Below are 18197 nucleotides of genomic sequence, written 5' to 3'. Positions count from 1 at the left end.
TCCTTGCCACCGTGATGATGATGATGATGAGAGACGCAAACTCCAAATATACAGCAGGCATCGTCAGGGTGGGAATTGAACCCACGACCTCCTGTATACCAGGCGAAGTAGTTACCATCTCGCAGCCACCGTGATGATGATGATGAGAGAGACACGCAAACTCCAAATATACAGCAGGCATCGTCAGGGTGGGGACTGAACCCACGACCTCCTGTAGACCAGGCGAGGTAGTTAACATCTCCTAGCCACCGTGATGATGATGATGAGAGAGACGCAAACTCCAAATACACAGCAGCAGGCATCGTCAGGGTATGGATCGAACCCACGACCTCCTGTAGACCAGGCGAGGTAGTTAACATCTCCTAGCCACCGTGACGATGATGAGAGAGACACGCAAACTCCAAATATACAGCAGCAGGCATCGTCAGGGTGGGGATGGAACCCACGACCTCCTGTATACCAGGCGAGGTAGTTAACATCTCCTTGCCACCGTGATGATGATGATGAGAGACGCAAACTCCAAATATACAGCAGGCATCGTCAGGGTGGGAATTGAACCCACGACCTCCTGTATACCAGGCGAGGTAGTTAACATCTCCTAACCCCAGGGGTCAGCAACCGGCGGCTCTTTCTAAGCACCGTTTCGTGACCGTTCTTTATTAAGGAGCCACCGCCTCGAATTTAACCACCGCGGTGCATTGTGGCTCTTAGAATATAGAGGGGGGGGGGGGGTTACCGAGTTCGAGAAAAAATGCCTCTTCTCGTTACTGTGTTTGCCTCCCCATCCTGATCTCATATCTGTCAACCCGTACGGTTGACCCCGTATTCTTGTATAGGGACATTGAGTTTTCAGGTCCATATGGCGTACAGACGTTTCAATACGAGCAAAAAAAGTATATTTGTTTGTGTTTCTCTCTTTAGATGGGAATTTGAGATGTATAAGGGGCACGGGGTGACACCAATAAACTCTGACTTGGTGTGTAATAAGGTAGGGCACTGATGAGGGGTGGACAGGTGTGTGATCACTGATCATCACCATCACTGAGCGTTGGAAGTACGGTCGGTAGCATGATGTGGAGGAGAGACTCGGACAGTAGCAGCATCACCATCATGTCCCTATTTTTCTCGACGCACAGGCCCCACAAACAAAATTCTTGCCATAACCTAACAAGGCTCCAGCAATGCTTCCTAATTCTACCCTGGAATGCTGTAAACATTGGTTTGTTCAGTCAATAGATTTTTTTTGTATTACCTAAGAGAGTTCGTTGCCCAATAGCTACTATCATATGCCACTTTACAAACGTGATCATCAGGACACATGAAAAAATGGAATTCTCATCAGGCCCCCATGTATTCAAGTGCAGTTCTGAACTTTTATATTCCATTCTATCGCTCTACTGGCCTCTATATATGTACTATGAATGACCCTTAGGCGAAATGTCGCTTACTATATATTTTCCTTTAAAGGCCACACACTGTTATTGACGAACCTGGTAACTAATTTGTTGTTGTATATATGGTTAGGCACTGTGAAAACGCTTCCTAACAGCATACCAGCCGGGCATGTGGCGAGTAATCATGGATTACAGTTGGATCTTAGGATCACGATAACGCAATGCTAGATTTCGACTATGATTCATGGCGTATGCTGATATTGTGGGAAGTTTGATTCCCGGCCACGGCTAAACCAATGCCAGAGGCACCCAGGATATCTGGATCCGTTTCGCACTTGGATCCTGGACCTCCCTTCATCGCAGGATCTTGAGAAGTGGCGGTGTCTTGCGAAGGCATTCATCCAGCAGTGGATGACCAACCACGACCGACGATGAGCTACCATTCAACCTCTTGCGTGAGCAATTATATCGCGTATAATTGTTGAGCGTTTATGAGTGATGGACACGTGAGGGTTTATAGTCTCACATGTCGAAAGATTCTCATTGACATTGTTTTATTGCTTCAAAAATAATCTTTATTCCAAAACAAACGACTGCATACTGCAGTATAGCAGTACACGTTACTCAACGGCCCGTCACGGGCCAGAAGGGTCATGTGACCGCTCCGTCGTCACGCATGCAGTTTTTTTTTATCATGCTAACCCAAGCTGTGCCAAAAATGACTGTATAGTTGTTATTGTTGTTGTTTGGCTGCAGGACACTTCACGACGCGGGTGCCTTTTCTGTATGGAGTTTGTATGGTCTCTCCCCATGTGATTTATTTTCTAAAACATCTTATTTTCTAAAATAAACCACGCAATGTACAGAAATCGGTATTGGCAAAAACATACAAATTGAGAAAAATTACTGAATAGGGGTCACACAGAGGAGCAACATCATCCCGTACTGCATAAACTTGGCAGGACCCTCTTGAATAAAGTCTTGAGACTCAGACATTCTGGGTAACCAAGTGTAAAAATAATAATTAAAAATTTAACACAAAGGGCCCATGCACCAGTGCCTGGCCTCCAAGCAGAGGCATCAGTCTACCGACAGGCGGCGATGATTGCCGCCGTGCGTAATTCCGACCGGGTGAACGTTTGCAGCGATGAGCCTCCTCCGTCCGCAATGTCAGTCCTGTTGTTGGCCTACTTTTCCCGCCGTGAATTCTCTCCACAGCTCCTCCTCGGCCTCCTGCTCCTCCCGCCCGTCGTCGCATCGCCGCGCCGAGGGCAGCCTCGCCGCGTCGCGTTCCTTCCCCTCGGTGAGGGCGCGCGGGCGGTGCAGGAACACGGCGAAGGCCACTCCCTGCTGCGCCGCGGCCCTCACCAGCCCCGCGTTGGCCGTGGCCGTCACCGCCCGCAGCTCGTCGCCCGTCCCGAACACGGCCACCGAGCGGGGGGTCACGCGGCCCCGCACCGCGAGCCCCAGCGCCCGGGCCGACGGCCCGTCGGCCACGACGGCGACGCGCCCCATGAGGGCCCGAGCCCTGGCCCTCTCCCGGGGCCCCCCCAGCGTGCCCAGGATGGAGGAGAAGTCGCGGGCGGCCGAGTCGCACGCGACCAGGAGCTTGTCGTGCAGGAAGTGGACGAGGGCGGGCAGCACGGGGTCGGTGCGCTCCTCCGCGGCCTGCTCGGCAAGCACCTGCTCCTGAAGAGCGACGGGGGGGTCATTAGTTTAACACGGGAACGTTCGTTATGCGCGCCACGAACCGTCACTCTCAAATCTAATTTTCACGTTATTTTGCGTAATCTGGTGAGAACTCGAGAGAGGAGACTAATTTATAAGAGTGATGAATGGCATTAGTCTTCCCAGAGAAGTCGATTATTAAGTTTAATATCAGGACAATTGCTGAATTTGAACCGTCAATCATCGGAACAAACGAGATGGTACCAGACAGATGTTTAGATATACGACAAAGGGTAGCACACAGCGGAGATACAACACAAACGGTGCGACGGTTGAACAGGCAGTGCAAACAAGGCCATGTGAACGTAACGATGCACACATGGCAAAGCAAGAATATATTATTATTTTTAAAAAATTATAACAATAATTATTTAAATTTGTAATACGCATTTCAACCGTAGATCGCAATGCGCCCCAGGATCGCGGCAACTGGATTGTTCCAACAACGCACGGCAGGTGCGGCTATTGCCTTCATGAATGGGAAACGACAGAAATCCGCCCTGTCCATTGTGAACGTGAAGTGTGGATCTGCTGCGCTTAAGAAAGGAGGCACGGACGCCACGCATCGAGCAACTCCCGATGCCATCGAACGGATTACCAGACTCAATGAACAGTTAAGATTTGGGAGTTTCTTTTCAATTGCCGTACGGAAAAGATATGGAAACCTGACAGGTGATTTTTCCTGCTGCTGCTATTTGGTGCTCAATCACCAAGTGGTCTGGAGCGATTGCCCGAGTTCCACGACGATTTCGCTGCTGCTGCTGTGATTACATCTGTACGGGGCCATGCTCCTTCCCCGGTGTTTCTCATCACACACACCCCCCCAGGCGCGTAACCTTTTGCGTTTCCTCGTCACCTTGAAAGCGAAGTGGCTCCCGCCGTGGCTGAGCGCGGAGACGAGCGTGAGCATCGTCGTCACGTCGAGGTTCACGCGCGAGCAACAGCAGCCACCGCCGCCCCCCACTCCGCCCGCCGGGGGCTGCGTCCAAACCGGGGAACTTGGGGGGCTCGCCGTCGCAAGCCTCGCGCCCGCGCGTGCATCGCCCCACGGCGCCCACGAATCTCCTCCTTCGCCCTCATCGTCGGAATCCGAGTCTCCTCCACGCTCCTCCTCCTCCTCGCCGCCGCCGATCGCCCCGGACAGGGGATCGGTGACGCCCGGGAGGATGTCCCCTCTGACGGTGACCCCCATTTCCTGCAGCCTGGAGGGTCATGTTTTGTGTTGTGGATTTGATGATTACCCACTGACAAAGCAGTCGATAGTACAGCGAGGCTCTCCGATTCTTTAAGTCAGTGGTTCTAAGCTGGGGTGCACGCACCCCTGGGGATGCGGGATGCCCTTTCTGGGGGTGCGAGACATGCCAGATTTTTTTAGAAGGTAAATCGAAAAGACAAATTAAGCATAGGCACGTAAGTATAACTACTTCATTTCATCAAACCTATGTATTTATTAACATTATACATGTTTTTAACGATTGATAACTAAAGGGGTGCAAGGCTGCAGTAAAGGTTAAGAACCACTGATTTAAGTCATCTTTGACTCCTAACCGATTATCGATTCAGCTAATCGAACAACACGAAAACAGTTGGGGGTAAATAAGGTCTCACCGCTGGACGGGAAGTGATAGGCGGGGCTTGGTGACGCCGGTGGGTGCCTCTTCTAGGGGGTTTCCTGCCTTCAGGAGGCAGCACGTGGGAGTGGCCGTTGTTCTTAAAGAGGCCCGAGGAGTAATCGACCACGAGAAAAGTAGCCGATTACTGTTCAAGTTTTATTTGAATACAGGAAGTCCCCGAGATAGAACGTCCAACTTACAGAACATCCGCACTTAGGAACGAACCACAGTATGATGTTATTATTTTACAGGTATCTCTGCTGACGATAAGCCCAGCTTCTGTATTCAGGTAAGGCCCACTGAGCCATTAAGCTCTTTTTGAGAAGCGACCAGGCCACAAAATGATAGCGCAATGAAGTGGATTATTTCCTAGATTTGAAGCTTTCGTGACTGCAAGGATTCATATTCTTGGGTTTTTTCGGTAAAGTCACGTAGGTAGTAAAAAAGAAAAATTAATAAAAGTAAAATATTATTTTTAATTTTATTTTATTTTTACTTTTATTATTTTTACCTACGTGACTTTACCGAAAAAACCCAAGAATATGGATTATCTCCTGCGGCAATGTCCAGCAGCCAAACACTTCGCCGCCAGTCACCTGCAAGCGACAGGGCTGGGCACGCCGCCGTAGAACGAGAAGACGACGCGCGGCGCGTGGAAGTGGAGCGGGTTGTGCTGCGCGGCGCGCAGGAAGAGGTGCGCCTGCTCGCTCACGCAGCGCACGCCGTGCGGGCACCGGCCGGCCCACGCCGCCAGAAGGGAGTCCGCCTTGCGGCCCACGGCCTTCACCCACGCTCGCCCGCCCTCCGCCACCACGTCCACCAGCAGCACCCGCGGCTGCTCAAGCTCTGTGGGAGAACAGGGGACGTCGGCAGAGGACGCTGAGGAGTCGGCACCAGATACTGGGAAGTAGGAATCAGATACGGGGAACGCAGCACCAGATATTGACAACTCAGCACCTGACACTGGGAAATCACCTTCAGACATAAAATTGTCAAGGTCGTTAAGATGCCAATCTCTTTGGAAGTTAATATCACGTTTAGTAAATCACTACCATGATTAGTAAAGCACGGTCATCATTCGTAACAGACAGGGCTACTAAAGCCCAATAACAAGTGAAGCACTGTAATGGCTATTTATCCATTCCCGTAGTTATCTATACTCTGGCATCCTGTTAGCGGCGAGCGAGCCGCTCGTGTTGGCGAGTGGCACGGCTCCCGCGTGTCGTTCGCCTGCCCGCGCGCACGCGTCTCTACCATCGCGGTAGCGGAACGTCTTGAGCACGGCCGTGACGCTGCCGTGAGCCTCGGCGGCCTGCAGAAGCGCACGCAGCTGGGTGAGGTTGCTGCTGCGCACGTGCGATTCCCTGCACTGGCCGCCCTGAACGCGCATCAGGAAGCGCATCTCCGCCTCGATCTTCGAGCGTAGCATGGCCAGGCCGGAGGGGCGGCCCCGAGTGCCCAGTTTGGGGATCGGAGGACTCGGCACCTGGTCCTTGCTCGGAGTTCCTGGTTCTGTCACAAGTGGATTTGGGACTTCGTGCTGCTGCTGAGGTCCTGGTTCAGTCTCTGGCGGACCTGGGACTTTCTCGTTGCGCCCCGTTCCTGGTTCGGTCTCTAAACGTCTTTGGACCTCCTCGTTGTTTTGGGGTCCTGGTTCAGTCCCAAGCAGAGGAGCGACTTCATCCTTGCTCAGAGGTCCTGATTTGGTCTGCACGGACCCTGTAAACCTGTCTGGGAGGTGAGATTCTGATTTGATCCCCAGTTCTTCCGTTCTCCGCAGGAGGTCGTGACCCAGCACCAGCAGCTCCTCCAGGCGGGCGGCTGTGGACATCGTGGGGCCAGGATCCAGGGTCAGAGATGTTCCAGCATTGAGTAGGGCCTGCGCAGATGGAAGGATGGGACTTTAGATATCAGGGAGACCCAGAGGAAACGGAGAGACAACAATTACCTCGCAGATGCAGAGCAAAATCTAGAGACAGAGATGCAGAGATATTTAGACTGGTGTAGAAATTCAGACAGACATAGACACGGTGAATCGCAGCAAGCAAAAATATACGGAGCAATACATAGAGAGGCAACCAGAAACAGCAGACAAAATACAGAAATATATAGATACATAATACACACACACATATACATAACACACACATAAAGAGATATACAAGAATGCAGAGACAAATATAGCAACACGAAATAAGACAGAGGATACAGAGGCAGCCATGTAAACAGAGACATTGCCGAGCAGACACACAGAGACACAGACAAATGCAGACAGAGACAGATGCAGACAGAGACAGACAGATGCAGACACACAGAGACAGATGCAGACATACTGAGACAGATAGATTCTGACACAGGAGACACAGAGACAGATGCAGACACACAGAGACGCAGACAGATGCTGATATACAGAGACAAAGTTACTTCTAGGGGCCTCTACAGAATTCAGGGGCTTCCGCCAGGGAACGGGTTGTGTAGCTCATGTCTGTGTTGCAGGGTGTCGGGGCATGTGGGGCAGGGTCTGTGTATAATGCATGGCGACAGGGTGCTTGGTGCAAGGTGCCAGGGTATCTGCGGTGCGGGGTGTCTGTGACGCAGGGTGTCAAGTCTATGGTGCTGGGTGTGAAGTGATGCAGGGTGTGTAGGTCTGCGGTGCAAGGTATCATCATGTCTATGGTGCAGGGTGTCAGAGTGTCCCGTGAAGCTGGGTGTCAGGATAATCTGTGGTGCAGGTTTGCCAACTGCAGTGCAACATCTTCGATGCAGCGTGTGGTGGTGGTGGTGGTGGCGCAGGGTGTCAAGACGTCCCGCGATGAGATCTGGAGGATTTGAAATACCTCTCGCCGACGTCGCCACTATGACTTTAGAGTCTGCTAACGGCGAAGCATAGCGGTGGATAGACCATGGTTGTTGTTGCTGCTGCTGCTGCTGGAGGATGATGATGATGACAAAGAGACCGGCCCAGCCGCACTCACTAGTCAGGCACGTGGTGCCCCTGTCACGGACCAGGAAGTAGATCGGTGACGTCGTCACGTCGAGTGGTTACGTCATCGCGTTCTCTCTCCCACCCCCCTCCTCCAACGCCCCGCCCCCCCAACCTCGTCCCTGCAACGTGTTCAAAAATCCACGTGGAGGCGCTATTTGAGTCCGGAGGTGCGGCTCGATGTGTGAGTTTGCAACGGGCTTCGTATGTCCGAGTAGACTCGATTATCCGCGCTCATGACGGTGGTGGGAGGGGGCGGTCGTGAATGATTCAAAACAGCGGACAGTCCAAAAATATAAAATTTCCACGGATCTCTATGACAAATACTAATGATCGAACGATCGATCGATGCGCGTGCTCAATGATAACTTTCCTGCTCCCGCGTAGAAGAGTCCGCCCACTAAGTGGATCATCGCAGAGCCACGCCAATCAATATCAACCAAACTCCGCCCCACTGTTGTGGAGATATGCAACTACTGTACTGTAGAGGCGATCACATGGATTTTCGGAATAACCGGAGCAACATATTTATTCGGTTTAAGCACCGTGTGACTTGTAATAAGCATTTCCAAGAATAACAATGTATAACTGGTTTTAGATAATTATTAATTTGGGCTGAAGTGAAAATCCATGAGTTATTAATTCATATCAAAATCTCAGGTGCGGAGTTAATCTGCAAATCGGATAAACCGCACGCGGATAATCCAGAGTCTACTGCACTATGATGAACTTTTTTCGCACCGTATGTAGCCAACCATGTGGGCTATGCCTTATCGGTATACCGTCTTGTTTCCTGAAGAACACCGCATTATGGAAAAGAAATCGCGTTATCATAATATATAATGTAGTGGTAAAGCACAGACCGCGATAACATGTGAGATGTGTGCGCAGTCTAGAAGCATCCAGCAGCATCCCGTCTTGTGTGATGGTACGCCGAGGCAGCGGCGCAACCGCTTGTTGCTAATCGCGCGACGTAGTTCCGTTCACTCGATCGCGTTATATCCAATTCACCATCCGCGTTATTCAAAATGCATTCCCTAATATTTTCATTGCGTCATATCTAATTGGCGTTATGAAAGCGCGTTGTAGAACAGATTGTGTTTACGTTACTGTACACGTATGGAAACTAAACCGCCGGATAAAATTCACAATCCATTGCTCCTCAGGTATAAGTACCAACTTTATTTTAAACTTCTCTTGAGTTATTAACGAATAGACAGGACACACATTTCAACGTTTTGTGTTTTTATGCATGCAGATCAATTCTTTTAAAACACCAAGTTTACTTTTAGTACAGTAGGTTAAAAAACATGAATACAGTATTTAAGTTGTTCAATAACATCATCATCATCTTTATCGCCGTCGCTATTATGTTATTTCGAAGTAGAGGCGTTACACAGTAGTTTTACTAAAAACGATCTCGACGTTAGATTCAAAAACGACGCTTTTACAAGGAACAAGAACGACGACAAACAACAACAACAACCGAATTATTATTGAGTTACGATTTGGGTGGAAAATTGTTACTGGCAACCCAGCAGCAGCACCACCACCAACAACAACCACCACCATTGGCCATCATAGTTCGTTAAACGACAGAGAGGTGAGATACTCTTAGGTTTTTTCGGTAAAGTCACGTAGGTAAAAAAAATTAAATTAATAAAAGTTAAATAAAACAAAAAAATTCACGACGTTTCGGAAGCAACACAAGCCTCCGTCTTCAGGTGGAACCGTCACAGCCACGACAGCTGTATCAAGTAAATGAGAGATCACAAGAAATACTACCCCGTATATATAGTATTTCTTGTGATCTCTCATTTACTTGATACAGCTGTCGTGGCTGTGACGGTTCCACCTGAAGACGGAGGCTTGTGTTGCTTCCGAAACGTCGTGAATTTTTTAATTTGTTTTATTTTACTTTAATTAATTTAAAAAATTTTACCTACGTGACTTTACCGAAAAAAACCTAAGAGTATGAATCCTTGCAGTTACGAAAGCTTCAAATCTAGAGAGGTGAGACTTCTTCCCCAGTTGCAATATGCCACGTTGACATCCAATTCAGTCCCTTCAACCGCTCTCATCACCGCCATCATCGTCATCAGCAATGACATTCCTTTGCGGTGGGTGGTAAAACGAACGCCACGTGGGGATGATGCCGTGCCATCCAGTTGCCGAGGGAAAGGCTGTGGGAAAAGGGGTTTATAGGATTTACACTATGAGACCTCCTTTACCAGTGGCAAAATATAGTAGTAGGTTTTAACCCTTTAAACTGGTACAAAACTGACACCTTTATACAAGGCATCATGTTTGCAATAACCACAGCACAAGCAGTCAAAATGCAAACAAAAAGAAACAACTCTGATAATGTACACCTTTTGGCGTCATCTGGACTAAGCTCTAAGCAAAGCTGTCTCGGGTGTGGACCAATCAACTTCAAGGACAGTGCATATCATTATCAGTGTTGTTTCTTTTTGTTTGCATTTTGACTGCTTGTGTTATGGTTATTGCAAACATGATGCCTTGTATTAAGGTATCAGTTTTGTACCAGTTTAAAGGGTAAAAACATACTACTACTGGGTTTATAGGAGTCGAGGGGCTACGGAGTTGTTGGAAGTTAGGTGTTTACCGTTCGGGGTTGCAGTTAGGGATTAGGGGTTGGGGATAGGGGGTTAGGAGGTTAAGGGTTGGAGTTGGGGATTAGGGCTTGGAGTTAGGGGTTTGTGGGGTGCAGTATATGGGTTAGGGATCAGTGATAGGGTGGGGGGTGAAGGTTTGGGGTCAGGAGTTGGGGTTCAGAGCTGGGGAACCGTAGTCCGATGACCTCACCACATACAAGTTTCACGACATCAAAGTCGCCTAAAACGCTACGCACATTTTATTAATACTCAACATTGGACTAGTTTAAAAAAAACACACAACTCCAACAAAAATAAAGTCTATTGCGGGAAATAACGCTAGAAACACGCACGGTGCCACACTAAAAGTCTAGCCCTCCTGTGTGGGGTGGTGGGGGGAGGGGGGGAGGGGGATTAGCGTGCAGGCAGGAGGCGGGGCAGGGGGCAAGTCGTCGAAACGCGCCGGCCAATCACACGCGCGTGCGAGCAGAGCCTTGTCTCAGCACGTGGGTGGGTGCACTCTGTTTGGTCTGGTGTGCACCTTGCACTGAAAATGGGTGCACTTTGAATGTATGCTTTCTATGACGTTTAATTGATTTTGAATAAAGTAACTATATTGTTGTGATTATAAGTTCACTACATGTGCTTGCCTCGAAGGCATATTTGCCTCGAAGGGATTTTAAATTATTAGCAAGGACGTATAGAATTATTCATGCTGTTAGCAAGTAGTTGATTCACTTTTGAGTACTTATTTTAAAATCTGACATCTCGGACTGAGAGAGAGGGGTGGGGGGCAGGAGATGGCAGTACAGCCATAGGCTTGATCCACATAGGGCGTGGTTCTGTCTGTGGATTAAATCCGTTTGTGTATTATCCCCTCGTGTGCATCAGTTTTCTCCACACATTCCTGTTTGCCTTTCCACAAGTCACACACTCATCGATGGAATGGCCAAACATCCCGACGTAGCAGGACCCAGCGTAAAAATGAGTCTTCGAAATCCGTCAGCCTTTCCCGTGTACAAAGAATAGACTTCGTGTTTTGTGTGATTGGAAACGCGGGTCTACAGGTCACAATCTGCCTTACAGATGTAACTTTTTTTTACCTTACCGAGGGCCGAATAGGACTCTGAAACACCTTCAGTGGCTCGCCACGCAATTGACCGTGTGCTCAGAACTCCGTGAAAGGAAACAGGTGACCGATTAATAATAACAATAATTTCAACTTGTATCACGCCGCACAGGAGGAACAACAGCCAGTGAACCAGCGCCAAATTCCCCCCCACCCCCCAAGCTCTGCCATCCTCTCTATATACGAAGGTGTCATCGGCCAATTAATGAGTGTTTAACACGTGGGAAGAAACCAAAGCACCCGGGCAAAATCCACGCGTGTGGGGTGTCCGCGGTGACGGATGAAGATCGTTTTGTGGGCCGTTTCGAAGTGGCAGTCGCCCTCGTGTGGACGCGGACCTTACCCAAGTGAAGCCGTGGGCCGCATCTGGCACGTGGGCCGCACGTTTCCCACCCCTGCTCGAGCCCGATCGCTACAATTACACCAATTACGAGGTCTCGTTACGAAATTAAACGCTGTGCTTCAGTACTCGACGATCAAAGAGCGACCTCTGAAACTTCCTTTGCTCCGCCTACCCAGTGTTTCCGGTGCTCTGGCGGTATTTTGAAAGAATAAAAAAATCTATTTTTGCTTCTTTAAAATATATATATGTGCCTTAAAATGCTTTTAATTATAATTCCAATTTGTGCTTCTCTGAGCGTCACGAGACGAATAGATTTCCATTGTCGAAACGATCGCAGCTGAGCGGTTGCGTCACTTTGTGCTCCAGTACGGCCGTGGGGAAGGTGACATCGCACCGCCGATGTCACCTTCACTGGGCCTCAAATAAATTCCACAATAGGTGGCACACGTGTATTAATACGTGCCTTGTTAACAGCATTTGTCAAAATGACAACGCTCGAACCGAAACGTAAATCCTCACCGCTAAACGTGTTCTATATTTACGTGAAAAACTACCTTCAACGCGGTGGGACTTTTTGTGTGTGCTGTCATCAGTGACCCAGGTCTGAGACCATGAAGTCGTCATCTCCCTTGGGAAGCCGAAGCCGGTTTCATCACGGGCGGCAGCAACCCCCGACCGATTCGAACCCGGGTATCCCTTTGGAACTTTCTCGGTGACTCTGACACGGCCTTTGTGAACCCTATAAACTATTTTTCTTTTACCATGTAAGGCCCACTGAACTAACGGCTCTTTTTCAGAGGCGACCTGGCCACAAATTATAGCTCAACGAAGTGGTGTATCGCGTGGAAATGTATAGCGTTCAAATAAAGCGCATGTTGATTCTAATGTCGAGGAAAAAAACCGGAGGGCCCGGAGAAAAATCCACGCGACCACAGGGAGAACATGCAAACTCCAAATATACAGCAGGCATCAGGGTCGGGGTCAAACCCACGACCTCCTGTATATCAGGCGAGGCAGATAACATCTCGCCACCGCAGAGCCCTGTTTAACTATCATTGTCAATGTCACGGCAAGTGGTGGCCAGGTGTCTGTCACCAGCCCCGTGTGGCAGACAATGCTGTCGCGATCATGCAGTCCCCAGCCATTTATTTAACTTTGGCAGTTAAAACCCCACGGAACCCATCGCAGTGATGGCAGGACTATGGCAGAGTATACAACACACGGTCGGAAAGTTGTGAGTTTGATCCTGGGTTAAGAGATCGATTCAGCCCATCATTGTTATCCCTCTGGGGTCGATAAAATAGGTACCACTTCATGGGCAGTCAACAGTGGTTGTCGTATATGGAGAGACTGGCCCCTGCCATAGAACTGTGGATCGGTGACAAAACTCGGGGGGGAGGGGAAGAGAGATGCGTGGTGGTCGGAGAGGGGTCTTGGCACAAGTGCTATGGTAAGTAAGCGAGAGATTGAGTGAGTGGATGCGTGAGTAAACAAGCGAGTGATTGAGTGAGCAAGTCAGCGAGCGAGCGATTGAGTCGGTGAGTGAGTGCCTAAGCGTTTTTCTGCCCCCCTTTGTTCTGCCGATCTCTGGGTGCCCCGTGGGCATGGGTGGGAGTTGGATGCCCGCTCCCTTCACAGCTTGGTGCAGTAATCCTCCCGTCGGTAGAGGCGCGAGACACCAAAGTTGTACACCAGCACGGAGCAGTAGATGAGCTGCGGACACGTGGCACAGCATGGAGTAGGCAGAGGGTCAAGCCAGGGATCATGGTGGGGTCAAGGGCCACGGTTGATCATCATCATCATCATATTCAGCTGTGATCTACCCATTAATGGATGGAGGCCTCCCCAAGCTGTCAATATCTCTCATGGCCTTGCGATGCAAAAATCCATCTTTAGCACCAGGACACGAAGTGATCTCATCACTCCATCTCCATGGTGGATGGCCTATTGGGCGAGTTCCTTCCATCGACTGCAACTCCATTATTAGTCTCAACCACCGGCCATCGTCCCTTCTAGCGTCGCATCCTGCCCAAGCCAAAGTCTTTGGAAAGCATTCCATAATAGACACGTACGCACTATTTCTCCAAACTTGCTTCTCATTGCCAAAGCCTGCGTGTGACAGCCTAGGTGTGTAGATACTCGAGGGGTGAGCGGTAGTGTAGCGGTTAGCGCACGGCACTATGAACCCGGCGATGCGAGTTCGATTGCCGCTCATGACCAACATTGGTGACGAATATCTGAACCAATCCTGGGCCTCCCCTAGCTCGACTCAGCCTCAAATAAGTACCTGGTGTGCTGTGTAAAGATTGCCACTAGGGAGACAAAGACGGCTGGACGTGATGCTGGCCACATAGGTGGTCATGAACAGCACTTGCCCCAACAGTCTGTTAAGGTTATACGCGGAATCTTTGTCTGTGTAGCTACTAGAGAAGAGCTAACCTAATAGCCAATATTGTGATCAGTGATAGATTTTCCCGCCTTTTTAATTCCCGACTCCCTGAATCTTCCTGAAGATGCTCGATGCGGTTTCGAGTGACACGCCACGTATCCAATTGCTGCTACATTTAGTTGCGGCAATCGTCCTTAAACTTGAACCGGTGCACCGCGTGGCAAAATTTTATTCGTTTGACAGCGTGGGGTCGTGGAGAGGGAGGGGTCTTACGACAAAATATTTGGCCGGAGCATCACACGGCCTGACCACAAAATTCAAGGAAAGAGCCGCGTGCGTGTCTGGGCCACGTCTTTCTTTACGACCGCCGGGGTGACGGCACGAAGGTGGTGCCCGGGAGTTGTCGACGCGCCGCACTCACCATGGACAGCACGGTGAGCGCTGCTCCCGCGCTCGCTGCCGCGTACAGGTAGAAGGCGGTCGTGAACTGCGGGGTTTGGCGCAGGGGGGAGGAGGGTGGGGGCCGGGGTCAGGAAAGGGGTTACAGAGAGGGGATTCAATGGTTACGACTGCTCGATTACGTCAGGTCAGTGAGCACCTGCCCATACTGGACAACTGTGAAAAAGAATTTCATAGCTCATTGGATTCATTCAGTTAAAATAAAGATTCTGATTCGGGTTCGGGTCTAGAACGTCACAAGCTCAGCTTCAATGACGCGGTGGAGAGATATGGAGTTTGCGTGTCTCTCCCCCGTGGTCACGTGGATTTTTCTCTGGGTCCTCCGGTTTCCCCCTCCACGTTTATAGTCAACGCTTTGCATTTAGAGTATTTGGCTGCTGTAAATGTCCACGTGATAAGCCACTTCGTCGAGCTATGATTTGTGGCCAGGTCGCATTTAAAAAAGAGCTCAATAGCTCAGTGGGATGTGCCTGGTTAAAACAAAAAATAGCTGAGTAGTTGAATAGATTTTTTATTATAATTGTTTTTTTACCCTTCTATTTGGCAACACACCTGACAAGGAGTCATGTTTGCATAGACCACAATACCTGCAGCCATAATGCAAACAAAAAACATAACTCTGAAAATATATGCACTGTCCTTGAAGTTGATTGGTCCACACCCGAGACAGCTTTCCTTAGAGCCTAGTCTCACATGGGTTGGACCAGATGACGCCAAAAGGCGCACAACTCAAAGACAATGCACCATCAAGCACCATCATGTGGTCTATGCAAACATGACTCCTTGTAAAAAAAGGTGTCAGTTTTGTTGCCAGATAGAAGGGTAAAAAAACAATTATCATATTTTTTACAGGCAAATGAGGTTCCAATGGTGAGATTTTTTATTGCCGACAATTTTTTTTATCACGAAATCGTTGCAAGCCAGCCTCACCTCGGAGCTGTCGCACATGTCACTCAGCGGTGTGTCACACAGCACCCCCGCGGTCTCGTTCCACGGGATGACGCCTTCGCGCACGCGCACGTTGGGATGGAGAAGCATGCATGTGTGTGTGTGTGCGCGTGCAGTCGTGCGCAAGTGTTGTGTGTGTACAGGGTTGTGCTCGACATTGTGTGTGAAGGTATTTGTATGTATGCATGCGGAGTTTTGTGTGTGTGTGTGCGTGGAATCGTGTGTTGGTTTGTATATGTGCGTGCCATTGTGTATGTGCGGGTTTTGTTTGTAAAATTGTGAGTGTTGTGCGGTGTACGCAGAGGAGTTTCGTTGTGTTTGTGTACATATTCCGGTGTTGTGTGTGTAAAGTTGCGCGTGTGCGAAGTTGTGCGCGTGTCAGTGCAGAGGTTATGTGTGTAGGGTTGTGTATGCCGGTTGTGTGCGTGGTGGGTGAAGTTGTGTGTGCGTTAAGTTTTGTATGCAGTGCGTGCGAGTTCCGAGGGTTCACAAAGGTAGAACGGAAGAAGCAAAGCGACAAAGTAGATTTAGAGAACAGAATCAGAACACAGGGCAGCACGGGCGGAGGGATGAAGACAAAGATCCCCCATATAGCCTTAACAGACTGTAGGGGCAAGTACTGTTAGCGAGCACCTATGAAGGCCGGAACGGCACACGAGGGGGTGGGTGGCCAGCACCACGCCCGACCGCCTTTGTCTCCCCAATGGCGATCTTTACACACTGCACCAGGTACTGTACTCATTTGAGGCTGAGTCGACCTAGGGGAAGCCCATGACCGGTTTCATATAATCGTCACTGGTGTTGGCCGTGAGCGGGAATCGAACCCGGGTCGCCGGGTTCATAGCGCAGCACGCTAACCGCTACACAACCGCTCCCCCCACACAGACACACACGCACATGTGGAGAGCGGCATTAGCATTGCGACAGAGATGTGGGGCAAGAGTCGTGACGGTTCAGGAGAGAGTGGGCGACGATGGCGGGTAAAGTGGAGGCGAGTGTGTGTTGGTGGCGGTGGCGAAGGTGAAGGTATGCAGTGCAGGGGGTGGAGTAGGGAAGAGGAGGAGGTGTAGGGAGGTGCAAGCACGACGATTGACGAGCGACATCGCGAAATGAGACACCGTTACACATCCGCCGCCGTAAAGAGCTCGATTTAGACGCTGGGACTCGTGATGCCAAACCGAAGCACCCCTGAGGTTAGTTGCCCGAACAGGAAGATTGGGGGACATGTCGCGCACGGACATCGTTTGAAGCCTGCGTTTCAAATCATCTGGCAGTGCGCTCAGCTTGCTCCTCCGCGATTGATTTAAAAATTATCGTCGCAAAGTACGGGGCGAGCCAACAGTGACGGCCGTTATTTTTGGAGAGACTCTTGACTGTCCATAAAAATTTGGAATTTCCGCCCCTGGCTGTGGACGGCCACCCACGCCGGAGTGGTGATTTATTAAAGTTTTGGTAAAAGTTCGCTGGCAAACAGAAGTTTATTTTTGAATAATTTATACAAATACATATATACAGATATTTTACAGCAAACAAGTTCTAGAGTGTAAAATAATAAAAAACAAACTTATACAGAATAGAAAACTTTGTAGCAATGACCTTGGCTTCACAGAGGATTTCATCCACAGGCGTACCCAACACATTGAATCTGTGCGTGGACTGAGCCCATGGATGTACTGTCATCCCCTGTCCACCTTACGGGCACATAGATCAGATCGGATTAAAATTCAGAGGAAGCTGAATGATTATATACATCCTCACGAGGGTGCTTCCAAAAATACAATTTCGAAGTCAAAGAAGCGACATTTCACTTCACGCGGGACAAAACCACGTGGGCAAGAGAAAACCCACAATGCATTCAAACGGGTAGCACTCAAAAGCTCTGCACAGATTGATTTAACAATCCATTGCTATCCTGCCATCTCGTGTGGCTCAGCTACGAGGCTTTCCTGGGTCGAATGAAGGGCAAGGCCGTTGTTGTATGTACTGTATGTACGTCTTCTTGGTTCTTTCGGTAAAGTCACGTAGAAGGGAAATAATAAAATAATAAAAATAAAACATTATACTATTAAATTCTCACGACGTTTCGGCCACAACACAAGCAGCCGTCCTCAGGTGAAGACAGCTGTCTGAAAGACAGCGCTCCAACGAACACTGCTAAGCTTGGCAGCGTATTTTAAGCTGAACTTCTTTCGCACCGTACGTAGCCAACCGCGCTGATCGGAGGTGCGAATACGAGACTCGAACGACGGGGGACGGGGGGGCGAGAGGGGGGGAAACAGCGGCAAGGGGAGGAGACGGCACCCATCCTCACCGAACTGGCGCAAGTCGACGCAGACGCGGCTGGGGGCCGGCGGGGCGAGTGACCCGGCCGGGGGGGTCACCGAGTGGCAGGCGGAGAGCACGGAGGCGGCCATGTAGACGGGCAGGGCCGAGAGGCCGAACACTCCGAGCCACGCGAGCGCCAGCACGAAGGTCAGCAGGATGAACTGGGACGCGCACGCACAAAGACAAAAAAAACCCTCGTTTAGTCTTAACAGACTGCTGGGGCAAGTGCTGTTAGCGAGCACCTATGAAGGTTTGAGGACTTTATGTTTTC

The 18197-nt window shown here is 49.8% G+C and overlaps 2 protein-coding genes across 3 annotated transcripts in view; both read right to left on the bottom strand.

Annotated features, from left to right (window-relative positions):
* Positions 1 to 1978: 1978 nt before the first annotated feature.
* C32H7orf25 (chromosome 32 C7orf25 homolog) lies at positions 1979 to 7743 on the bottom strand. The gene is made up of 5 exons (XM_061563919.1): positions 7573 to 7743; positions 5990 to 6614; positions 5332 to 5581; positions 3979 to 4324; positions 1979 to 3083 (listed from the first exon to the last, which is right to left on the bottom strand). The coding sequence occupies exons 2-5, from the start codon at positions 6564 to 6566 to the stop codon at positions 2565 to 2567; spliced, it is 1692 nt and encodes a 563-aa protein (XP_061419903.1). The 5' UTR covers positions 6567 to 6614; positions 7573 to 7743; the 3' UTR covers positions 1979 to 2564.
* A 1807-nt stretch (positions 7744 to 9550) lies between these two features.
* The window catches only part of LOC133349989 (neuronal membrane glycoprotein M6-b-like), a 28802-nt gene continuing 20155 nt past the window's right edge, over positions 9551 to 18197 (bottom strand). The window contains exons 4-7 of one of the 2 annotated variants that reach the window (XM_061563914.1): positions 17913 to 18087; positions 15584 to 15657; positions 14616 to 14681; positions 9551 to 13518 (exon numbers count right to left, since the gene is read on the bottom strand). In XM_061563914.1, the coding sequence (XP_061419898.1) occupies positions 13438 to 13518; positions 14616 to 14681; positions 15584 to 15657; positions 17913 to 18087 (396 nt within the window). In that variant the 3' untranslated portion in view covers positions 9551 to 13437. The remainder of the gene's footprint in view (positions 13519 to 14615; positions 14682 to 15583; positions 15658 to 17912; positions 18088 to 18197) is intronic. The other variant, XM_061563915.1, reaches the window with a different exon arrangement.

The sequence above is a fragment of the Lethenteron reissneri genome, chromosome 32 (assembly GCF_015708825.2).
Source record: "Lethenteron reissneri isolate LAM-NWPU_2019-01 chromosome 32, ASM1570882v1, whole genome shotgun sequence".
Lineage (NCBI taxonomy): Eukaryota > Metazoa > Chordata > Hyperoartia > Petromyzontiformes > Petromyzontidae > Lethenteron > Lethenteron reissneri.
Note: the sequence above shows the minus strand (reverse complement) of the source record. Positions and strands in the feature narration are given on the sequence as shown.

Coding starts and splice junctions, on each gene's coding strand:
- C32H7orf25 (XM_061563919.1), bottom strand. CDS start 6,566: ATGTCCACAGCCGCCCGCCTGGAGGAGCTGCTGGTGCTGGGTCACGAC. Junction 4,325..5,331: donor CCCAGCCCTGTCGCTTGCAG/GTGACTGGCGGC, acceptor ATGACCCTCCAG/GCTGCAGGAAATGGGGGTCA. Junction 3,084..3,978: donor GGAGCCACTTCGCTTTCAAG/GTGACGAGGAAA, acceptor GTCGCTCTTCAG/GAGCAGGTGCTTGCCGAGCA.